This window comes from Nematostella vectensis, chromosome 2, assembly GCF_932526225.1.
Source record: "Nematostella vectensis chromosome 2, jaNemVect1.1, whole genome shotgun sequence".
In the NCBI taxonomy this organism is placed as follows: Eukaryota; Metazoa; Cnidaria; class Anthozoa; order Actiniaria; family Edwardsiidae; genus Nematostella; species Nematostella vectensis.
Genome location: NC_064035.1, coordinates 5,664,582 through 5,690,260, shown reverse-complemented (window position 1 = coordinate 5,690,260; position 25,679 = coordinate 5,664,582). Strand labels below are relative to the sequence as shown.

The window sequence follows — 25,679 nt, the reverse complement described above, 5'->3', positions numbered from 1 at the left end:
ATTCTGGATTTCCTTATGCCTGGTGCACACTAGTGACGTAACGACATGCGCGCGCACTGTTTATGTGTGAATGGTTCGACATAAACCCATAAGCCCGACATAACGACAAAATAGAAAAACACATGTATTTTCTTTTATGTCATTATGTCCACGCCGTAATGCCTGGTGCACACTATTGACACAATGAAATAACGACATGGGCGCGTGCACTCGCATGTTCAAGTGTGAATGATTCGACATTTTGACATAAGCCCAACCATAACGACATGAACATAACGACATAAGATAATTTTTTTTTTCTTTTATGTCATTATGTCCATGTCGTGCACCAGGCATAAGAGTACGCATGCGGAATGCAAGGGACTATGGGGGGAGGGGAGGGGTCAAATGACTAGTGCATAAGAGTACGCATGCGGACTGCAATGGACTATAGGGGGATGGGGGAGGGGGAGGGGGGTTAATAACTGGTGCATAAGAGTACGCATGAGGAATGCAAGGGACTATAGGGGAGGGGGAGAGTCAAATGACTAGTGCATAAGAGTACGCATGAGGAATGCAAGGGACTATGGGGGGAGGGGGAGGGGTTCAAATGACTAGTGCATTAGAGTACGCATGAAAAATGCAAGGGACTATGGGGGGGGGGGGAGTCAAATGACTCGTGCATAAGGGTACGCAGGCGGAATGCAACTTTTGTTGTCCCTTTCAATACTCCTGGGAGCTCACTTCTATGTCTATGCCTAACTACAAACGAATAATTAAGAGTAGCGTCTAAATATGGAGCCAGCTCCATGGCGTGAATGAACATTCGCAGAATAATAATGTTCAATTCTGGTGCTTACAGTCCCACTTTGTTGTTAAGTCTACTATTCTTGGGCTGAAACTGAATGGATAGAGTTCTCGAGATACGGAAACCTGGCTCAACAAAGGTGAGATTGCGTGTTCATGTTATTTGTCTTCGTGTCGAGTTAGCTTTAGCGGAACCAGCATTCTAAGGCAAAATGCACTCATAAACAACAAAAGATAGCTATTGAAAGAGTTTGTTGGTAAAATTCGGGTTGTTTTGAGAACTTATTATGTTTTAGAGAAATCACTATTTTTTGCCACGAACGCACGCTAGCCCGGCGAAATACAAAAGAATAGAACACGGGCTATAGGATAATAGGTCGCAAGCTCATAGGGACAGAGCTCGCTGTAGGAGCGAAACCAAGGCAAATACATCCAGTTGAAGTAGGGATACGTGCTTTATTCAACACTAACAAGACATTAGAGTTTATTTCGGAGTCAAATTATCCTATAGTCCGTGAATAGAGGTTTGCTAGCAGGGAAGAGGCTAAAACCTTGTTTTCACGTTCAAAATCAATATTGTGGAAAACGGCCAGAAAGTACTGTAGAAGTACGGAGCAAAACCAATGGTCAGTTTGTCTTAGTTCGAGTTGCCAAGGGTTCGATTTGTCAAGGGTTCGGGTTGCCAAGGGTTCGATTTGCCAACTGTTCGAGTTAGTGGGCACAAGTGTTGATGACAGCCAGAAAGCCCACGTGCGGCTAGTGCCAATCACGTGACTTTGTATTGAAATTCCATTGGCTGGCGAGAGAGGGGACGTTCTGATCAACAAACTCGGGTTTGTGCCCGACTTATCCCAACTATTGATATTTTCATCTCTCCTGGATTCCTTCGCATCTTCCCTGAGTGGATTTACAGCGTAGGGCGTCCTGGAGTCGACAAAGAGCACTTAAGGGTCGGATCCATGAATGGATTGAGGATGCAAATTCATTAATTGGCGCCTTTGAACAAGGAATATTTCCATCTTGGATCACGAGATTTGTGTTACGTCTTGCCCAAAACAGACCGACAAAACGGCTGGGTTAGCCATCTTAGCGTTTAAAAACTTTCCTTTCCGCCGGATGCATGAGTTCTCTGGCAACGATCAACTAAGTTTTGGTGGTTATGGCTAGTCGTAAGAACGACGATTCAACGGAAACTGGTGTTGAAGTAGAAATAGAGGATTCCGAAGCCACCGAGGTACATCGGTAAATTTAACAACGTGACATTGACCATTTGATAATCATGACAGACTTTTGCGCTGAAACGATTATGATCACCGGCGAGATGTTCACATTAATTCTGTTTATATCTTGAATCTACAGCTCAAGCAATCAGCTATTGACGAAGAGCAATATAATAAGGTGTTTAGCCGGCCATTTGCAACACCAAGTCTTCCTACCTCCAAAAGTGAAACTGACGTACAAACTTCTCATCTAGACGTAAACTTCGACGAAAAGGACTACAGTAGTAAGTTATTCTTTCCTCTAGGCTCGTTGAAACGTGGCATCTGTTGAATACTTTTACATTTATTTATTGTTCAGGAACGTTCAACCGTTACACTTAATCGACAAAATAGCACTTGTTTATCAACCACACGATATTAATTCAACACTGTGCAATAAAATTTACCACTTGTCAGTTAATATAATAACAAGTGACATATTGTTCAGTGACTACGGTTAGTAAGACACACATAGCTTGAAAGAGTCAGCTATCTCTGTGCGAAAGACAATGCATAGAATGAACCTCCATGATGTATGGGGGAGGGGGAGGGGGGAGGGGCATATTGTAGATCCATAGGATTCTCTTACTTTGTTTGTTTTGCTGGAGGATAAAAATCTTATAAGTTAACAGGCATAAGTCATGCAAGGCTTGTGGCTTTCTATTAATATTCCTAAATATTATTGGCTCCCAGACAAAATACAAAAACAGCCACTTACTCTTGAAAAGCAAAGTCAAGAAAAGTCAATTGGTGTATATCATGAGTGATATAGTTTTGTATTGCTTGTGTGATTTTAATCAGGGTTAGAGTTAACAAGGCTTGTTTTTCCCATTATGGATCTGATAAATCATGTCCATTTATCTAAACAGTCAAAGACTCAGAATCTGTCTAGCATTGCACAATTATTCTGGTTTCATTCTTAATATTGAATACTATATTTTATCATTTTTGTGAAAATTATTATACACAGATTATTAAGCAATAGAATTGTGTCCTTTTCTATTGAAGGGTGTACTCAAATGTGCATCTTACTTCTATTGATGTAATTGTGGCAATAAATGTTCTATCACAGGAGTCAAATCTTGAAGTCCAGCAAAATTTCAGATCTTGGGATAGAATTGATCTTTGAAATTGATGTTTCTTGACCATAACTATTTATACTAATAACTAATTATCCAAAAGAACTGTAATGGCACCCTTGGAAAATAAAAAAGTTCCTGTCTGGAAACTATTCATTTACAAGAATAGTTTCTACAAGCAGAAAGCCAAGCTTTTTGAACATACAGTATATATACAGAATAAAGAAAATATTTCAAAAGCTAGTCGATAGCAAACAACAAGCCTGTTTTAAGAGTGACTTTCATTATTTGCAGCAAAAGTGCCAGAGTGATTATGAGAGACATGCTGGAATTTGTTTCTGTGATATTTATGCAATTTTGACACATGGTTGTTGTGCATTGTTAAACCGTGTGTGACACTTAATATCCTCTTTTCATTCTATTATTTTATTGTTATATTATATGTAACTGGCTTAATCATCTTTACTTTTAAAACACACACAGTCTGATAAAATGACAAAATGGGGACTTGATGAGTGTCTTTTTTTTTCTACAAGTACAAGGAAGTAAGGTTTAAGGTAGTCACATATTGTACTGCTATTTTACTTTTTTCTACTTTGTTTAGGACATCGCAAGTCATCAGCTAAATACCATGAGCCTCTACGACGAATCCACACTTCACACAAAGACCTTGCTGCATTGGCTAAAAAAGAATCAAGGAAACATAAAAAACATAAGCATAAACATGAGCACAAGGAAGGGCAGCATAAGGGCTCTCACAGGAGTAGTCACAGGTCAGAAAAACAAGGTCAGAATGACAAAAACTTACCAGGAATTGAGGAAAGTCACCAGGAGAGCATATATACTGACCAGGAGGGTGGGAGAAAAGAACTTCCCTCCGTAACTGACAGTGAGGATGATAGGGGCTTGGAGCTTGTCATTGGGTCTAAGAGAGATAGAAAAGGGGCAGAACAGGAACTGGAATCTGTTGCTGACATCGGCTTGAAAGATGGAGAAAGTGACCAATCCAAATCAGTGAATGGAAAAGAAACAGCATTGCCTGTTGAAATGGACATCGAAGATGGTGGACAGAAACAGAAGAGCTCTGCCCCAGATGAGAAGGTTACTTCACAGGATCAGTTGATTCCTGCACAGGACTCCAAAACCCTGCCACAACCGACTTCTGACATTAAAACACAGACTGAAACTAAAACACAGCCTGAGATTATAGCAAAGTCTGAGATAATAGCAAAGCCTAAAACTGTAGAAACTGCACAGGAGTCGGAGAAAATAGATGGAACCGTTAAGACTCCTGAGACAGCAAGAAAACAGAAAGTTGCTGTTGAAGTCTTTTTGGGTGATGAAAAAATAAAAGTTCTCTCAGATTCAAATGCAGAAATAAATATTCTGGTGCCCAAGGAAAAGGCAGAGCATGCTCTCGTTGAGGTATTGCCACCAATTGACGAAGGGATAAATGATAATATCCTTAGAGATGATGAACTAGATTCTGCAGGAAAGGATGCTTTGCTTATTTCACACCATACTGACCGACTTGTCGCCCCCATGCAGCACCTTGGTGACCGTCGTGAGGGAAAGAGGAGACACCATCGCCGCCACCATCATTCTCACTCTCAAAAACATCGCACTATCTCAGAGAGGGAGGCCATTGCTAACAAGGCCAGGATTCGTTCAGGAGCGTTAACTCTCTCTGAAACTGGACCAGCATTTGTTGACTTGGCTTTGAAAGTGCCATCAGAAAATGAGGAAAAATTGGAAAACAGGGACTTGGAAGAGATGGCATGTAAGTAAAGATTTTAAGCCTGAGCGAATTTTTCTGTGTGTTAAGTATTTATTAATCACAATTATTTGGGCATTTTTTCAGGGCATCGTTTTGAGGATTTCCCAGGCTTGCGGAGACGTAGGCCACAGTTTCGCAAAATCAAGTTGAAGTCAGGAATGTTGACAAGGCGTCGTGGATCTACTTGCTCTGACATCACTGCCAGTTTGCATAAGTTTCCAGTTCAATATGATCACAGTCCACATGAGGTAAATATTCTATTAGTCATTACGTATATGTTTGGGGCACTTTGTTCTCAGTACCATTTCTCAATATACTGTCTGCTTTTCTAAGCAATCGAACAAAGTTATACCTGTTTTTTTTTTTTTTTTTTTACAACAGCGTCAGAAGAAAGAAAAAGCATTTTAGAATCCAGTTATCATTAAAAATAATCCTTTAATATTTACAAGATTCTTTTGTCTTATATAGGCGTTTATAGAGTTACAAGAACTGACAGGAAAAGATCAAGATATGCGTTGGAAGGAGACTGCGCGTTGGATCAAGTTTGAAGAGGATGTGGAGGATTCAAATCGCTGGGGCAAGCCGCATGTTGCTTCACTATCATTTCATAGTTTGTTAGAACTCAGAAAGGGCCTAGAAAGAGGTAAATGAATGTTTTTGTTACGAAAAGAGAGAAATAGATGAACTAAGTACCCTTCATACTGATCAAGAACTGTAAAAGAATCTAATTATAAGTGCTGCCAACTTTTCGGCATTGTCTGTTAGTCGAAAGCTGACTGTACAGTGGTACCTCTATAAAGCAGCTCTATCCTCAAGGGGTACCTCGTTAATGGCTTTAAGGCATTCTTTTTTTTTTCAACAATTAACACTTTATGATGCATCAACTATATCTTCAATTCCTCTTCTTAACACATTTAAAAGACTTCAGCAATCGATCAAACAAGGTGCCACTATTTTGTTGTTTTTCAGGCACTGTGCTTCTGGATTTAGAACAATTTGACTTGCAGAGTATCGCTGAGGCCATTGTTGACAATATGGTGATAACTGACCAATTGTGCAAAGAGGACAGCGACCGAGTCTTGTCTGCACTTCTTGTCAAGCACAAGCATCAGTACCAAGAGGCGGGGAATCTTCCGAGGCGGCCCTCATTCTATAACCTTAAAACATTTACGCCAAACCTGTCCAGACGAAATAATGAAGAGGACAAGAATTCTGTCAAGATGGTGGTTACTGAAAAGGTTCCTGTTGATGAAGAGACGGATATGATCAGGCTGAAGATTGATGATAATATTGATGTAGGGTCACACACTGTAAGCATCGATGGTAGCGAGGTAAGTATTTTTTTATGATTGCTAAAAGTATTCCACTGCCCATCGACTTTAGTATGTAAAAAAGAAAATTGTTGAAATTAATTTTTCCCCTTTTTTCCAGAGCGCATTGATTAATACAATCGATACCAATAAAAAAGATGAGAAACTCGAAGTGACATTTGGCCCAACAACTACAACTCAGCCTCAGGATCCCCTGAAGAATCAAGAGTCCGATGTAAAAGCGCGAGTTCCAGAAGACGCAGAAGCCACAAACGTACTTGTGGGAACCCTTGATTGTCTAAAGAACCCGGTCACTGCTTTTGTACGTCTCGCAACGGGGTGTTACCTTGGCAATGTCACGGAAGTTGCAATTCCTGTGAGGTTTCTCTTTGTGATGCTTGGCCCGGAGACTCAGTCTGATACATACCATGAGATTGGACGCTCAATTGCTACGCTGATGTCAGACCAGGTAGGGCCAGTGGTACACATCCATTTTTCCTCTTGTTCTTCTTCTATTTGGATAACTTCATGTAGCAGGACTCGCTGATCTATTAGACTAGGCAAGTTGTAGAAATTGGGTAGGTGGGAATTGGAAACAAGTCAGAACAAATTTAATGTTGAATCCCTCTCTGAAAACAGTTTGTCTGACGTTTCAAGTATTTAGCTCTCTATCGGAGCATGTGCCGTTTTTCTATTGCAAAATATTTTTGTTGAGTTTCCGATCGAAATACGCAAAGCCATACTGTTGTCTTTAGCGAAAGTGATTGAACACTGACTCGATTGACATGATATCTATTAAAAACAAAAACAGAATTTTTCACAGCTCTTTTCGAAAAAAAAACAGCGATGATAGAACTCTAATAAACCTGTGCCTGTTTGTTCAAGGTATTCCACGATCTTGCGTACTACTCAGAGTCACGTGAGGACATTTTGATGGCCATCAATGAATTCCTGGATGATACAGTGGTGTTGCCGCCTGGAGAGTGGGACAAACAGCTGCTGATCCCCGTCCTACTGTCACAGAGCAAGACGATGGCTAAGAGGAGAAAGCAGGCGAAGGAAATCAATGGTAAGTACTGTAAACGGGCTAGGGTCAGAGCTTGAAGCAGGCGAAAGAAATCAACGTTGATTAATACTCCACAAGACAATTGCTAACCGGTAGAAGCAGGCAAAAGAGATCCGCTTGGTAAGTGTCATTAAAAAGAGTACGGCTTAGTCTGAAAATCGGTAAAAAAAATCAATGGTGATTGCCTTTAAAAGAGTATAGAGTTACCCTGGAAGAAGGCGAAAGAAATTTAAAAAAAACGGGCAATCATTAAGTGATGCAGCACAAAACGATTGTCAGAATTGGAAGAGAAGCCATCAGCATTGCATTGGAAAGCAACGAAAGTAAAGTAAAAAATCCCCATTTTTTGTACTACTCACCATAAAACATTTACCTTCTTACCCCTCCGTGTTAATGATTTTTCCCTAGCGATCGCTACTCAAGCTGCGGAGGAGGAAGACAACCCCTTGAAGAGAACCGGTCGTTTCTGCGGGGGTCTGATACAGGACATTAAACATAGATCTAAGACATACATAAGTGACTTCAAAGACGGCTTTAACTGGCAATGTCTGTTGGTGACAGTCTTCTTGTACTTTGCTGTGTTTGCGCCGAATGTTGCATTTGGCGGCTTGTTAGCCGAGAAGACAGATCAGTGGCTTGGTGTGTCAGAGGTCATATTCGCGTCTTGTTTCTGCGGGCTTTTGTTTGCTCTCTTTTCTGGCCAGCCCCTAATTATTATTGGTGCAACTGGACCTGTGATGGTATTTGAGCAGACCATATTTAAGGTGGGTTATTTGAACAGACCATCTTTTTGGTGGATTGAACAAACCATATTTGATGTGGTTTGTTTGTCAAGGCGAAACTATTCGAAGCTGGCAAATACGATAATAATTTCAAAATGAAAAAGCGAAAAACATAGAACAAATTTTCAAGTACCCAAGTGTCCAAAACCATGATGTGTTTGATGATTAGCAAATGACACACACTGCAAGAATATTCAAGATTTAAATATATGCTACAATAAACTACAATAAAGTTTCCTTCATGGACCAATCCGTGTTATATGTGGATAATCGTGTTATCCACCACTTTGTTCTTTCGCCGGCATTAGGAATTTATCTCCCCAAAATTGAGTTGATTTACAACTTGTACTTCTTTTACTTTGCTGGAATGATGCCTAATCTTTTATCTATAAGTCCACCAATTGTTTGTTTTCCACAGTTCTGTGAGCAGTCAAATATCGAATTTTTGCCGTGGCGTTGCTGGATTGGTTTCTGGGTGCTGGTTATCCTGTTTCTTGTTGTCGCGTTTGAAGGGTGTTTTCTTGTAAGATACTTCACACGTTTTACCGAGGAGTTGTTTGCATGTCTGATCTCCTTGATCTTCATCTACGAGGCCATCAATTTTCTTTATAAGGTATATTTACACCAGCTATGTACGTGTTGAGCGCCGACAATTGACAAATAAAATCATCGCAAAAATCACACCTCCATTTTACAGACTTCTAAGTAATACTAAGTCACCGAAACTTTATTTTTTTAATCATTGTTTCCAAAAGGCTTACCCGAAATAAATGATTTCTGCTCTTAAGATTGACAATGGTTGGTCATGATTTTATCATGATTATTATCGTCTTAATATTCTCCGATTAACTTTCTATACCAGTTAGAGTTGTTTTCAAAAGCCAGTGAAATACACTATAGCTTATTTAGCACCAGTACACTCTAATGTCTTTAACAAAGTTTGTTTAGGTTTTTTTGTTTGTTTATTATTTGTGGCTATTTTAGGTGTTCAAGAAGAACCCGTTGTCTCGAGATCCTGTGACTAACTTGACCAATATAGATCCCTACATAAAGGAGAACATCGTCCCAGTAACGGGTGAACCCAACACCGCCCTGCTCTGTGCTATTCTGATGTTTGGCACATATTTTGTGGCCTTTTACATGCGCAAGTTTCGTAACAGCCACTTCTTTGGAAAAAAGGTAAGAATAGCTTGTGTTTGGCTTCGTTGTGGCTATTTCAGATATGTTCTAAGAGATCCAGGGAGAGGGCATTGAAGATAAGCCTCTTTGTGACTTTTCACAATGATCATTCACGAGCGCATTTTTTTCTCTTATTTCACCATTGCGCTCGAAAACCTTACAATTAAGGCACTTTTCTCAGATCCTGGCTCCAGCACTCTCATACGATACCCAACCTGAGCTGTTGCCGAAGGAACTATTAACCTATGATAAATAAAAAAAATGAGCGTTGATTTGAATTGAAATGCATATGATCGAGCGATCATATGAATCAGAGCTTTAAGGCAGTTAGATGTCAACGCTTTTGAGATGCATGGTTTAGATGTAAATAAAACGCCGAAACTGCGACCTCACGGGCAACAAAATGCATAAACAAAACTAGCTACGACCTTACAGGCCCACAAAATGTATAAACGAAATAAGCTGCGACCTCATAAGCCCACAGAATGCAGACAAAACGAACTGCGAACTCACAGGCCCACAGAATGCAAACAAAACGAACTGCGGACTCACAGGAGTCTGCCTCATGTGATGTACTAACAGTCTCCGTGTTTCTTTCAGGCGCGCCGTCTGGTTAGCGATTTCGGTATAGCAATTGCCATGATAACAATGGTGATTATCGATGTTGCTATTCGTGACACTGTGATCACGCCTAAGATTTCTATTGGCGATGTGACGAAAGTAGGATTCCATCCTACTCTTAAGACCAAGCGGGGCTGGTTCATCAACCCCATGGGCTTGGTAGACTCCATGAAGGCAGGGTGGGTGTTCGCTGCCATTATTCCAGCTTTATTTGTTGGCATCTTGCTCTTTATGGAAACTGAACTCACTGGAGTACTGATTAACAAGAAGGAGAACTGCCTCCAGAAGCGACCCGGCTATAACATGGACCTGTTGCTGATGGGTGTTATTACGCTAATATGTTCGTTGTTTGGCTTACCCTGGATGTGCCCTGCCACTGTGCGCTCCGTGTCTCACTTTAATGCTTTGTCTGTATGGAGTACATCTCACGCCCCTGGAGAGAAGCCATATTTGGTGGAGGTCAGGGAACAAAGGATAACAAACATCCTGATCCATGTATTAACAGGTAAGGAGGTAAAAGGAGGATAACAAACATCCTTATCCATGGATTAACTTGTAAGGGGGGAAACGGAGAATAACAAACATCCTGATCCATGTATTAACAGGTAAGGAGGTAAAAGGAGGATAACAAACATCCTTATCCATGGATTAACTTGTAAGGGGGTAAACGGAGGATAACAAACATCCTTATCCATGTATTAACTTGTAAGACGAAAAAAGGGGAATAACAAACATCCTGATCCATGTATTAACAGGTAAGGAGGTAAAAGGAGGATAACAAACATCCTTATCCATGGATTAACTTGTAAGGGGGAAAACGGAGAATAACAAACATCCTGATCCATGTATTAACAGGTAAGGAGGTAAAAGGAGGATAACAAACATCCTTATCCATGGATTAACTTGTAAGGGGGAAAACGGAGAATAACAAACATCCTGATCCATGTATTAACAGGTAAGGCCGAAAGTACGGTTGAGCAAACGATTATTTTAAGTTCGCCTGTGCAGGGGCTCGTTTCTCGAAACACCCGAGAATTCCCGGCCCCGAACACGTTTTATTTCTTAAATTTGAAAAGCTGGCTAATCCTATAAAATTTATGGTATCTAAATGTGTTGAAATATCGTCGAATTTTACCACAAAGATTCATGTGAAGGATGGTTCTCTTTATAGACTTATAGGTTTTGATCTTTCCCGAACTTCTATGGCTTAAATAAGTTCTCGGGACCTCGCAGTCACCCGAGACTTTTCGGGTAACTTTTTGGCTTCAGCAAAACTTCGAAAATAGCCCTATTGAGCGTAATCATTTGGAATACGAACCAAGAGGAAGTTTAAACTATTCTAAAACATGAAAGCGGTTCTCCAAAATGAAAACATGCTAAATTTTGAGCAAAAATGCAAAATAAACTTTTCGGGCCCGAGAATTCTCGGGAGTTTCGAGAAACGTTTGTTGTTTTGAATAGTCAAAATTCTAATTTACCCTTAAAAAAAATAAATGAACAGTTTTTAGTGTAGGCTGGGTTTAAAATCCTAAGTGATCAATGTGACTGATTTTGTTTTTGCTACTTATGAATACCTCAATTGCATGTGGTTTTATATGATGGCATCGCATCATGCAAAAGTGTTTTTTAAAGTGTTTTTTTTTTTAACATAATGAATTGACCTTTTTTTTCCACTTGAGAAGCAAAGCCCGAGAAAGAGAGCATCTTTCTTCACCATATTCAGCATTTGTGTTTTTCCATATCAGGAAAAAGCTTTTAGAAAACGCTTGCTTCTTGTTGTGTACTGCCCCCCTTCTATTGTCAACCTTTCCCTCCTTTCTACAGGGATGTCTATACTGCTCGCCCCAGTTCTCCATCATGTACCTGTCCCTGTGCTGTTTGGTGTGTTACTGTACCTCGGCTTGAGCTCGCTGTCCAATCTACAGCTCATTAATCGACTCATCATGATGTTGATGCCACCCAAGCATCATCCGGATGTCAGATACGTCAGAAAGGTGACTACCACCAGGGGTGGCTTCAGAGTGGGGGTAATGAAGAGGGGGTGGGTGCAGTTTGAGAATGGCCTGGGGCAGAAGGGATGATTACCACCAAGGGTTTGTTGGAGAGCAGGGTTGGGTACAATGCACCTGATATAACGCATGTTTAGAATTTTAGAGGTGTCACCCTCTAAAGTCTATTGTAACTGTGTACACTTGCTTTCTTTTCTAACCTTTGATTTGGTTTGATTTGTATTTAAGGTGCCTACAGCTAAGATCCACGGCTATACCCTAATCCAGTTAGCATGCCTACTGGTCCTCATGGCAGTGAAGTTGACGATACTAGCGCCCTCTTTTCCCTTTTTCATCATCTGTCTCATCCCTGTCCGAAGGCTGCTTGGTAAGGTCTTCTCCCAACATGACTTGGAAGAGGTGAGTATGAACATACGACCAGCTCTATACTAACTACACTCTTAAGTGGACAGAGGGGAGGGGCAGGAGAGGGGATGGGTGTGGCTCAAGTAGTCAGGGGTAGTGGACAGGGGATGGGTGTGGATTGAGTGGTCAGGGGGTAGGGGATAGGGGATGGGTCTGGCTGTTGGTATGTTCCTCTTATCCAGGCACCCTTCTACATACGTTTTGCCAGTCAGCCTTTGTTTCCACAGTGTTTTACAGGATGTCTCTTCCAGCAACACAAACAACCTGCTTACTCATTGTACCTTCTAGTATTTTAGTTCTATATATTTTACACTCAAAATTCCAAAAACTAGATTTCCCTTGGGTATTATCTTATATTATCTGGTAGAACATTGAGGTACTATAATTTGCTTATGGATGTGTTGATTCTTTAAAGGTGTATGATTGATTGATTGATCATATATCCATTGCTTTATTCTCAGCTGGATAATGAGGAGGATGACTACGATGATAGTGATATAGATGAGTATGACACACTCATCATGCCAATCTAAATAAACAACCTAGCAACTGTTGCCAAGGTCTGCCTTATATTACAACACCATCTGCACGTCTGGCAAACTGCCTAGCACTTTTCCATCGGCTGCCTCATGTCACATTGGAAAAGGGGGAGAATAGAGACCCATATTTCATGTATACATACATTCTTTAGATTTAAATGCCAAATTTAATTGGTTTGTCTGAACAAATTATAAGGCCCGGTCCGTATACTGTGTATACATTTGGTTGTGTGTATCTTTTGGTATTTTTTAAAAATAAATGTCAGAATTGCGAAATTTATACTGAAGATTGCATCTAGAATTATATTTTATAGCAATATTTGAAAATATCAAGGATTGATAAAAACAAGTGCTTGTGATATTAAAAATATAAATTTTTTGTAATGCAGAGGTGAATTGATGCAAAATACTGTACAGTAAAGTTTGGAAAGCAATAACATGAATTATATATTGTATGTCTTTTTACTTATTTAAATATTTATCGGAAGCAGAAGCAAAATGACCTTGAACCCAATAGGCGTATTAGTTCGTCTGCCTAGGGGGGAAGGGGGGGACTTGTAACCCTGGGGCGTATTAGTTCGTCCGCCTAGGGGGGGACTTGTAACCTTGGGGCATATCAGTTCGTCTGCCTAGGGGGGGGGAACTTGTAACCCTGGGGCGTATCAGTTCGCCCGCCTAGGGGGGGGGGGGGGACTTGAAACCCTGGGGCATATCAGTTCGTCCGCCTAGGGGGGGACTTGTAACCCTGGTGCGTATTATTTCGTCCGCCTAGGGGGGAAAGGGTGACCTGTAACCCTGGGGCGTATCAGTTCGTCCGCCTAGGGGGTAAGAGTGACCTGTAACCCTGGGGCGTATTAGTTCGTCCGCCTAAGGGGGGGGGGAGTAATGGTGACCTGTAACCCTGGGGTGTATTAGTTTGTCTGCCTAGGGGGGTAAGCGTAACCTGTAACCCTGGGGTGTATCAGTTTGTCCGCCTAGGGGGGTAAGCGTAACCCTGGGGTGTATTAGTTTGTCCGCCTAGGGGAGTAAGGGTGACTTGTAACCTGGGGTGTATTTGTTTGTTGGCCTAGGGGGGTAAGCGTGACCTGTAACCCTGGGTTGTATCAGTTCGTCCGCCTAGGGGGTACTGGTGACCTGGAACACGGGCTGTATCAGTATGTCTGCCTTGAGGGGAACTGCAACCCCTAATTGCCCTTTCTGAAGTGCCCATCTCATCAGTCTCGGAAATATTGATTGACAGAAAATGTTTCCTATTTGATAAATGAAAACCATTAATTTGCAATTTTAATAAAGCTTGTGACCTCCCTGTGCATCAATCTTAGGACAAAAGCAGTATTTTACGTTTATGACTGGGTGATATAGTGCCTGTGATAAAAATGCAGCTGAGAATCCCCGGGGTTTTCTGTTTTTGTTTTTTTACTGTGGGGGTAATCAGGGGCGTGTCTATAGAAACACGCAGGGTGGGGTCCAGAGTAGTAATTCACTGAACTCTGGAAATAGATCACTATATCATTCGTTTGGTACAGTGTCAGTGTCTTTTATCGTAAGGATTTCATGCGAGTTCGACTTGAAAGCAAGCCCAGTGTGATCCAAGTGTGATTGAGGTAAATAAGTACAAATGTTTGTACGGGAGAAAACTTTTCTTCCTGTTTGCCGTATAGGTTGTCCAAAGAATTAGTACAACCAAAAAGCACAGCAAAATGTGTTTCCATCTAACGCGCGATTTACAATATTACGAGAATAAAACAACGCGTCATCCTGGGGTGGTTTCGGGCCCTGGGATCATTTTGGGTCCTGTACAGTCACCACATGCGCTGTTGGGGCTGAAGATACCGGATACGTTAAGTCGTGCCGACCAAAAATGCTCGAAGTGTATCACAAGCCTCAGAGAGGCAAGAACATTTACTGCAACCCAAACTCCTCGGAAAGCATTCGGGCGTTATACGAACTAAGACCCTGTTGATAGACACAATATACTTCATAATCCGAGCCGCGCGCCCCCAACAGCGCAACGAGGGAATTTTTTTGTCAATGTCTGTGCGCTCAACTCACTTGCGGGTACGTCGTCCACTTAGCTCCGTCGATGCTGTAGTGGAGTCCATAGCGGGTCACCCAGTAGTTTAATTGAGGAATATGAGTTGCGTCCCACGGCACTACTTGGGTCGCAACTCCAGTGATTCCTATGACATTCAACGGGTCAACTTGAAAGAACTCGTCGGCTTTTGAAACAGAATGCTGCCAGAATCCATTGACCTTAGTGACAACGTACTTCTTATGTAGCCTTCCCTCATACGGAGGCGAGTAACGAGAATAGAAGGAAGAGCTGGTGATCTGGTGGTCTTCGATAATTGTCTTGTACTGCATTCCTAGTGCCCGTGACATGCATACTAGGTGCAAGTAAAACATAACAATGTTTGAAATTGTCCATCGCAGGCGCTAAAGCAACACATAATGCTAAAGGAGGGTTCCAGGGCAAAGGGGAGTGCCCCCATTTTGGTTACGCATCTTGCGAGGAATGAAAAGGAGCTAAAATTGCAAGAAATACAAGAAGCCCCAGATATTTTTACCATCGCCCTTCTCTCACTCCGGGCCCGCCATCCCCTTTCTCGATCCAACGCCCTTCTTAATCCCACCACCCCAGCCGAGCCTTCGAAGAGTGACCATGTATAGATACAAAATGGTATTAGAATGCGTTATATAAATAACCAGGGAATACAGTGATGAGAACTCAACTTAACATCAATACAATTTATCAATTAAATTATAGCAACGAACACTGAAATGAAATAGATGCAACACAAAAACGTCCTTGGGGGCGGACGGGCGGAGGCAAGAAAAGCAAAAAATATATATCAATCAATTTGGCCTTAAACGTGTTTTTGTTACTGAGTAGTACAAATCGTATAATTTATAATTTTAAAAAAGCTTTTCTTTTTTTTTTTAACAAGGACCCAACACGCCGTAACATTGCGTCGGTAATGAGACTTTTTAGTTGTGTTATTGTTAATAATTTGAACGAGTTTTTACTGCACATTTTCATAGAAAAAAAATAGCTTGCGTCCAAATAATGAATAAACGTTATCGCATCTATAATCAAAGAAAACATCGCAATTTTTTGTCGTGAAAACGATATATGACTGAAATGTTTCATGCAGAACACAATCCCACGTGCTTCTTTCTAATTATCAGATTAAATTCATTGTTTTTTATCGTCCTCTTATCACTTGATCGCTGCAACATCAGCGGACAAACAGACCCGAATTCAACCGGAATCCAGCGGAATCTGGGGTTGCCTTTTGAAAACACAAGTAAAATCATGGAGTCTTCGGTTGCCTTTGGTTCCGTCATGCATTAAACGCCAGAGACGCGCGAACTGAGCAAAAAGGTCCATTTCAAAATATCCTAATGATGAGTATTGTTTGATCAGGAAGGGTTATCTATTTTGACCAAGAGACCATGAAGGTCTCTTGATTTTGACTTACTTTCGCAATGTTTCCCCCTAAAACCAGGCGGACAATTGCAGCTTGCGGTGTTGTTCTTGTAGTTAGCTCCGCATTTTCCACCGTTCAGGCACTCTATCTCGTCGCAAGGATTCTATGAATATATATATATATGTCATTAGGGCAGGTGGGGCTGACATGACTAAAACTGCCTTCCAGCAACTTCTTCATTACGAGTTGGTTTTTTCGTCCGCAAAAAATAAATATGAGATGAAATCAACGTTTGCACAAATACCAATATATTTTTTTTACCGCAAAATACAACGCCTAACGACATTAAAATTTGTTGCCTTTTGCCGCCTCAAAATTATTTAAAACTTACGGGGATGCTAAAGTGATGCGAAGTATGGTTATTTGGATCAAACGTATCCGACGTGTTGTACTTATCTTTGGCGAGTAGCTCACACCAAACTTGGCTCGAGTCTGGGCTGGAGGCAGTGTTGATAGAGAAGCAGGAGAGAAAATCCAGGGATTTGAGCCAACACTAAACGGGATGAACCTCAAGGCTCCACTCTAAGACTTCCACGCTCAGATAGGAGTACGCATGAAATTGACAAAACTAAAGTCACCGTCGTTTCTTTGAACGCCTTGGTGATGGCTTTCGCCCCGAATAGCTGGCGTGGCGATGATTAGGATGTCGAAGAGATACCATGACATCTTGGAAAAGGACCGACAGTCTGCTGCGGGCTTTGGCCGTAAGTGATAATGGCGCACTAGAGACCAAACGTTATCATTCGAAATCATCTATAATAAATGAGTGCTTTCGGCATGAGAACTACTTTAACATTTTGAAATTGTTTTCTTATTTTTAAAATGTTTCTTTATGGGTACCGCGACGCACACGTCTAACGATGACAGGAATACCACACTATTAAATCATAACTTTTGCCATTTTCAAAACCAGTTTTATTTTTCAGTTTTTAACTAGGGGGGAAATTCCACAGTAGTTCCACAATTTTAGTCAAACTTTGTTTTTGGAAATAACACCTGTTAATGTTACAAAATACATCTCTTCATAAAAATGTCACACGAAACTCGAAATACGTTCGTAGGGAAATGGTGATAACTAGCACAGTGATTAACGGGAACTACACAACGCAAGCTAATCGGGTTGGGTTGGGCTGAAGCCCCAAAATCACGATATCACCTATTTTTAAACACGAGGTTTCGCTATAAAAGGGAAAGCTCCTCCCACCCCCGGGCTCAAGAACAATCAGTTATCAATGAGCCGTCAATGAGTCAACATGTCAGGACAATTGCTCTGAGCGCTAAATTCAAATTTCATATTCTAAACAAAAATAAATATAATTCCTAGAGTTGTCTAAATGTTTCTATCTATCGTAAAATAATGCTATACCAAGCTGTGTGCGCTCTAAAATACGAGCATTTTCATCACAGCGCGAGAATAATTTATGCAGGTGCGATAGATTATGGATAGCGCAAAATTTAAAATTGTGCACCAAAAACGTGAGTGGACAGCAAATAACTAATTTATCAACCTATTAACACAGCTGTCTTGTTACCTGTGTTTTATTCAAGCCGGCTCAGAGATAAGCAATTTTACAGGAGACTTAAAATATGTGACCGTTAGCGTGGCAGTGTTCTGATTATAATTGCAAATTTGAGCCCGGGGATGGGAGGAGCTTTCCCTTTTATAGCGGAATCTCGTGTTTAAAGTAATAAAATTACTTAAAGCCGCATTGTCAGCAGTTTCCTTTTGGAGGGCAGACGCAAACCTAAACCGACAACAGAATCTATTAGAATCCGCTCTAAATTATCAGTCACATCCACCAAGAAACTGCCAATAAACACACGGCAATTTTGAAATAATTTTCGTGTATTCCGTTAAAAATCATCGGAGATTGTTAAGTAATCGACCAGAAGTAAACTGGCGACATTGCGGCTTTACTCAGGGGCCGCGCACCGGGGGGGGGGGGGGGAAGGGGTGGGGGCTATAGCCCCCCCCCCAACCCCCCTGCAAATTTTCCTCTTTTTTTTTTTCAAAAAAGAGGGGAAAAAATTCTAAATAATTATCTATGGCGTAAATTTCAGCTGAATTTCCCTTGGATTTGATAAGTGTTCAAGGCTGCGCTATTGTTCTACCACTTCTTTGGAAATCCATATTCTAATGACAACCGTACTGTGAATAAAAACACTTTGTTACATAAGTAATTTTGTATTTTACTAAAATAAAAGTGATACCAGACCTCCCCACCCTTCCACTCTTTTTTGAGCCCCCCACCCCCCCCCCCCCCTGCCCCTGATAATTTTGGCAGTGAGGAGCTTCGAGGAGATATACTTTACTCCCCTAAAACTCTCATAGGCTAAGTTCAAGCATGGCATTATCCAAGAGCCGTATTTAATGCAAATGCATGCAAATGAAGATGAAACAATCAGCTCTATTCATTTGCATTGAATACAGCTCATGAATAATACGACGTTTGAACTAAGCCATAGTTCCCTGCCTCTCCCCCATGGTACATATTCTTTACTGCTACCCCCTCCCCCATAACTATCAACGTTGCCTGCTTATTTTAAATATGAAACTTTCTCTGATGACTTAAATGGCACAGTATCCAGAAAATGCTATACAAATTGGTCAGCCCTTTTTTTCAAGAAAATCTAAGGGCACTTGAAATATTGTACAAATATGTGAACATCAAACACCCCAACGACCACAATGGCTGATTGTGATTTCTTTTTAAATACAACTTACATGATGGTTCTACTGTTAGAGGAAGAGGGTGATAATGTTCATAAAGACAAATGAACTAGTAGATCCTTTGGAATTTCCACATGGTGTGACAAATAGCAAAAGCAGGATCATGTTTAACAATGCACACTTAAAGGTTGATTTCTTTCATTGGCAATATTTCATATGGCTATTTCTTGCTTGCATCAGAGGCCTTGTCTTTGTCTTTGCTTTTCCCTTGACTGTCCTTTTCTTTAGTATCCTTATCTTTTTCTTTCTCCTTTTCCTTCTCCTTTTCTTTGCTTTTCTCATCTTTCTTACTTGCTTCGTCCTTCTCTGCATCCCTGTTCGTCACTTTATTGCTGATGAGGTTGTGTAGCGCAATGATGGAGCGGATAAGAGATGCTACGTACACTACAAGCATCTGGTCATTGGTCTTGACAGTAACAGCCTTGCAGAAATCCTCTATGTCCAGGTTAGGTAGGAGGTTGAACACATCTTGGAGCTCGTAGATTATCGTATGATTGACAGGTAGTTTCTTGGTGGCAACTTTTTCTAGATAGTCCCTTATATCCCCAAGTCGTGCGTGGAGACCCTTTAGTGATGTTAGCTGGTTGGTGATCCGCTGTGATAACGTCCCTGCTGTCAAATTCTTTATATCCCTAAGAAAGGAAAAAGATTCAATTGCAGTGGAAATTCAATGTTACCAAAGTGAAGATCAAGCACCATAATGCTACAGAGATAGGCCATTCCAGCTATACAGTAGGCTTGCGTGCACAGTACAAAAAAAACCCTTCCTCAACCACCAGATTTTAGCATGTGCCTTTTTCAGCTTGCACAAAACAAAGCACACGCTGCATGACAGAAGTCGAGGGAGGGTTCCATGTCCAGTGCATACACATTATTCTAGCTGGAATGGCCTATTAATGTTTCAGCATGGGTGTTGTTGTACCCTTACAAATATTAGGGACCAAGTTTAATGGAAATAAGTATGCAAAGACATTGGCTTTCAATAAAATGAATGCCCTGTTAACCTCAAAACAAACTTACCATCCCTGTTAACCTCAAAACAAACTTACCATCCCTGTTAACCTCAAAACAAACTTACCATCCCTGTTAACCTCAAAACAAACTTACCATCCCTGTAAACCTCAAAACAAACTTACCATCCCTGTTAACCTCAAAACAAACTTACCATCCCTGTTAACCTCAAAACAAACATACCATCCCTGTTAACCTCAAAACAAACTTACCATCCCTGTTAACCTCAAAACAAACTTACCATCACTGTTAACCTCAAAACAAACTTACCATCCCTGTTAACATCAAAACAAACTTACCATCCCTGTTAACCTCAAAACAAACTTACCATCCCTGTTAACCTCAAAACAAACTTACCATCCCTGTTAACCTCAAAACAAACTTACCATCCCTGTTAACCTCAAAACAAACTTACCATCCCTGTTAACCTCAAAACAAACTTACCATCCCTGTTAACCTCAAAACAAACTTACCATCCCTGTTAACCTCAAAACAAACTTACCATCCCTGTTAACCTCAAAACAAACTTACCATCCCTGTTACCCTCAAAACAAACTTACCATCCCTGTTACCCTCAAAACAAAATTACCATCCCTGTTAACCTCAAAACAAACTTACCATCCCTGTTAACCTCAAAACAAACTTACCATCCCTGTTAACCTCTAAACAAACTTACCATCCCTGTTAACCTCTAAACAAACTTACCATCCCTGTTAACCTCAAAACAAACTTACCATCCCTGTTAACCTCAAAACAAACTTACCATCCCTGTTAACCTCAAAACAAACTTACCATCCCTGTTAACCTCAAAACAAACTTACCATCCCTGTTAACCTCAAAACAAACTTACCATCCCTGTTAACCTCAAAACAAACTTACCATCCCTGTTAACCTCAAAACAAACTTACCATCCCTGTTAACCTCAAAACAAACTTACCATCCCTGTTAACCTCAAAACAAACTTACCATCCCTGTTAACCTCAACTACCAGAGCCCTTATTTTTTGTCTTTTTTAATCAACATTTCTTAATTTACAATATTATTGAGTGAGCTTGTTACTACTATCCATGTGTACAACCGCTCTTTTCAGAGGAACGTTGCTTGGATAGTAAGACCATATTTTTGGTGAACTGCCAGTTCATATTCATTTTATTTTGCCAGTTTAAAGTGAAAATGGGGTAAAAAAAGGGCAGTACCTTAATAGATGCTCCACCCCAACTTCTTCAGCCTCCTCTGCGCCAATCTCACTGGGGATATGCTCAAAGGTCTTGGTAGTAGGGGTACCATCCTGGCCAGAGAATTACAAATCTTAATTATTGATACAAGTATGTAACAATGATATGGTCAGCATTAGAAAAATTATGTTATGTTTTAATGGAAAGCAATAAGCTTAGATCACAAAACATGGATAAATACATAATTTTGTGATATGTTTAGCTAAAACTGAAAAGAAAATTGAACTTTTTGAAAAACTGCTAGGAAAACAGGCATTTTATTAATGAATTTAACGGCCCTGATATGTTGCACAAGCTAAGTGTTCTAGAAACAAACACTGACATATTACTTTCTTTCAACATTTTTTTCACAAAATAAGTAACCATAAATCATCACATTTAACATGATGAATTTAGAGCTATGTATCTCATCCACAGCACAAAATAAGGAATGTGCATATAGCTTACGTAATTATTCAGTTTTCTACATTGCTGGTGCTTAAGTTCACTTTTATCTACCACAGCATGGACTCAGAGAGATTAACAAAAAAGTTAAAGTAATTTTGTACTCACATCATGGACCTCCTCTACTGCAACATAGGCGTCTGTAGGTAGACGTAGGTCTTTTGGCTTGGCATCAATAATCACCAATACCTGAACACAAGCAATATCATAGGGATGTAACACAATGAAAGACATATCAACAAAGCCAACTGAAGAGCTCCGGGGGCAAATGGTGTCAAAGTTAGCAACTAAATGGTTGTATTTGCAAATGCAACTAAAGAATATAAGTAAGTCACAAACTAGCTACCATCAAAGATGTACAGGCCCCCCTTGACTAAGGCTAATGATAAATAAACAGGATATCCTGACTTTGAATCAATAGATTTAAGTTTCATTTGTCCCTCACACAGCTCATTCACAGCTCATTCATTTGTTTTGTGCTTTTAAAATTTGAGCTTTGAGACAAAAAACATGGAACTACTTGCACACATGTGCCTTGAAAAAAAGGGAAGCTTTGAGCTCTGGGTGTAGTTCAAAAGAGTTCATGGCAAATTTATTTGTGATATATCAAATATGGCTTTAAACATTGGCAAGACCTTAACAAATTTCTTCCATGTTTCAGGAAATAACCATGGATACCATCAAAAAAGCCAAACTATTTAAACATCAATTACTCTTGGAAAACATTATTTGTCTGATAAACATTATGACAGTATTTGTACTTACTGAATTAGAGCAATATCTCCTGATGAGCTCATTGATAACAACATCATTTCTGTGAAGCTTAGGACCTGTGTGGTACCATCCAACAATCCTCTCCCGAGCTATAACAATCATATCAGGGCATCACAGAATGTTGTCTATTGATAACACATTCAAAGCAAATAGAACAGGGTATCCCAGAATGATGTCTGCTGTTAGGGATCTGTTACCACATTACAAAAAGGATTCACTTTTCAAAATCATTTTTTTCATATAAAAAAGGCTTTTAGTAGGTATACAACTGGAAAATCACACCCTTATCAGCAGAAATCCCTGGGTACACTAAATGTTTTACAAAAAAAAAGAAAAAAAAAATGCATTAAAGAAGCAAATATATGGAATGACTTAGCCCTAACCCCCACATAAATGTTTCTAGCTATGGCCCAGCTTGACTATACTCTGCGGCACTTATTTAACCTTTTATGTCCCAGGTGAGGCACTTCTTTGGGGGAGGGGGGGGGGGGCTTAAACGAGTAAGAGGCTTATTTCAAAATCTTTTTCATATCTAGATAAAAAGTGCTTTTTAACGATGTTAAAGATTAAAAATCTTCCAAGCACCATATCAAAACAAGCTTTCAATGTAAAATGTTGTGCCACGTCAGTTTCTGATACTTCCTTTCTAAAATACAGCCCCCCTCGTCATTGGAGTCTATTAGGCAAGACGCTTATTTGGGGGAATTGAGACTCTTTTTCAAGCAATTACGACTATTGAGGTGTTATATACACAGTGACAGTTTCTAAACACCGCTAAAAGAATGTATAAATGATCGCATTCCTAATTATGTTAACATGTTTTTTTTTTTTTACAAAATAAAGGCTCGATGGTCCTATGTCATACTCACCATTAACCTTTTTGAACATCGCATACATGTTTTCTAAGTAGTCGTGATCCAAGAACCACACATTTTGGTCACGGTCGTCTTCATCAAAGGGAACTATGGAAAAGATGCTTTGTGTCACACATCAAAGCTCTAAGCTAAGTAAAGCAAAGCTGTCATTCCAAATTCTTATTTCGTTAAAAATAACTCAGCATAATGAATAAGAAAACAGAACAAATTTGGCTACGTACCGGCAAAACAATTGGCGACATCTAGTACCCCTTTTCGTCTAGAGCCCAACAAAACTCCGACGACACGCTTTTGGCTACCAACTTTTCCCATACGGTTGAAATGGTCCACAACGCTTAAAAGGACTATAGGGTGCACGACCACTGTCGTTATAGCTTCGTCTGGTCCCGGCATCTTGTTTAGGAACTGAATTTTTCTCCCTCTAAACTTGTCTCGTGCTTTCTTTTCTTCAGAAGATGGCGGATGACTTGACAAAAACGATAGTTAGATACCAGCTCCCGTGAGCAGCAGTCCCACAGGGAACCCAAACAAGCCCATTTCAGTATTTATCGGTTTGGATTTGTTTTACTGTAATTTGATTGATCCCGAGTTTCTCAACCATTCAAATCGCTTGTTCTTGCGAGGTTCCCGAGTTTTATATACTAATTCTATTTATTTCTTTTTAAGAATACTGGGTAAAGTATGGAAGAGAATTACACAAACTATCAATACCAGTAACATCTGTACTAACACAATAATACACTCTTTTTTTATAAGAACCTTTTTATAAGGACGTCCAGCCTGAGATTTCACCAAATTTTAAGAACATGCTAAGAACATGCCGAGGCTGAGATAGCAGAAAAATGTCGAGTTTTCTTTGTGTGATGTGTTCTAAAATGCAGAATCGAATTGTGTTCATAAGACACCCTTAAAGCAGCATTGTCACCAGTTTACTTCCGGTCGATTACGTAAAAATCCCCGATGATTTTCAACGGAAAACGCGAATAATATTTCAAAATATTGAAAGCAGTGCGTCTATTGGAAGTTTCTTTGAGGATGTGATTGATAATTTAGAGCGGGTGGCCTGTTAAATATCTCGGATTCTAATAGATTCTTTTCTTTTTTAACGGTTGAGGTTTCCGTCGGACCTTCGGAAGTAAACTGGTGACAATGCTGCTTTAAATATTTTTCTTTTGATCATTTGTGTAATTCTCTTCCTTATAATTCATTGGGTATTTTATTCTTATATACACTAAAATTTAAGAACACGTTAAGAACATCTTCAGCCTTTAAATTGCTCCAAAAATAAGAACGGCCCAGCCTCAATATATGTATATGACGATATGTTCTTAGAATTTGGTGAAATCTCAGCTGGGTGGACGTTCTTATAAAAAGGTATTTATGAAAAAAATGTAATAGCTCGGTCGGGATAGGGTTTGGTGGCCCAGAGACAAAGAATTACAATGAAGTTGGGACGTTTAACAATATAATTCACTCCCTTTCGACATCGGGTTCAAGTCTAAATCTGATACACCCAGCATCGTATTACTAGCGACCTAACTGTTATACAATCATCAACTTAATCTCTTAATCTGTTTCGCTACATCACTACACAAAGAGTGGATATAAAAACGAGTCATAGCACAGTTAGTTCTGATTTCAAAGCAAATTGCAATTGTAGTGTCGTATCTGCAAGACTTATCTTTAAGGTCAGGGCTGTAGCAGGGGTGGGGCACTGGGGGCACGTGCCCTTCCAATATTTAAAAAAATTATAAATGACCAGTAGGGGCGTAGCCGTGCCCCTATTGTTTTCTTAATGTTTCTGTAATAGTGCCCCCCCCAAAAAAAAAAATAATAATGAAAATAATAATAATTGGAGGCCTGCTACGGCTATGAAGGGTACTGACAATTAAATCATATTTGGTAAAATGATATTGATAGAGAGAAGCACAGAAGCGCCAATTTCAAAGAAGCTGCAAGTTGCAAATAACTAGAGTTGGTTTCTTTTTTTCGCAAAATTGCGAAGAAAAATGCCGTGTGTATCGTGTTTCTGCAACCTGAAATTTTCCTTATTAGTCATTGCATTGCAAATTGCAGGAAAATACCTCGTGTAATATAGCCTTAAGGGAGGCTAGGGGCGAACTTGAAAGCCGAAAAAGGCTCGCAGCTAAGGAGGGGGATTTATCTAGAGGACTTCCATTCCCTAGTGTGCTACCCGGAGATAATTTGCAGGGTTCTTAACACCAGAATCATTTTAAAGTGCTCTAGAGTTATAGCTAATAGAGGTCCCTCAGCTCTTCAAGAATGTATCAACATAATCAAACATG

General features: G+C 40.1%; 2 protein-coding genes and 1 long non-coding RNA gene across 4 annotated transcripts; 2 read left to right on the top strand and 1 right to left on the bottom strand.

Moving 5' to 3' along the window:
• Positions 1–762: 762 nt before the first annotated feature.
• Positions 763–13,267, top strand: LOC5517861 (band 3 anion transport protein). 2 transcript variants are annotated; one of them, XM_048722995.1, is made up of 15 exons: positions 763–926; positions 2,146–2,290; positions 3,729–4,904; positions 4,986–5,149; positions 5,370–5,544; positions 5,871–6,232; positions 6,333–6,680; positions 7,097–7,280; positions 7,686–8,041; positions 8,478–8,672; positions 9,044–9,238; positions 9,839–10,364; positions 11,684–11,853; positions 12,097–12,267; positions 12,735–13,267. In XM_048722995.1, exons 1-15 carry the CDS (start codon positions 885–887, stop codon positions 12,804–12,806), a joined length of 4,281 nt encoding a protein of 1,426 aa, XP_048578952.1. In that variant the 5' UTR covers positions 763–884; the 3' UTR covers positions 12,807–13,267. The 2 variants fall into 2 exon arrangements, with proteins under 2 accessions (XP_048578952.1, XP_048578948.1); XM_048722991.1 differs by lacking the exon at positions 763–926 and adding an exon at positions 1,577–2,020.
• LOC125560718 lies at positions 10,373–11,233 on the top strand. The gene is made up of 2 exons (XR_007306822.1): positions 10,373–10,714; positions 10,815–11,233. It is a non-coding gene; the product is annotated as an uncharacterized LOC125560718 (long non-coding RNA).
• Positions 13,268–17,195: 3,928 nt separating the features above from the next.
• On the bottom strand, positions 17,196–23,859 carry LOC5517862 (26S proteasome non-ATPase regulatory subunit 7). Its single transcript, XM_001637789.3, has 6 exons — positions 23,595–23,859; positions 23,368–23,460; positions 22,490–22,587; positions 21,833–21,913; positions 21,242–21,333; positions 17,196–19,666 (listed from the first exon to the last, which is right to left on the bottom strand). Exons 1-6 carry the CDS (start codon positions 23,764–23,766, stop codon positions 19,195–19,197), a joined length of 1,008 nt encoding a protein of 335 aa, XP_001637839.1. The 5' UTR covers positions 23,767–23,859; the 3' UTR covers positions 17,196–19,194.
• Between the last annotated feature and the right edge of the window lie 1,820 nt (positions 23,860–25,679).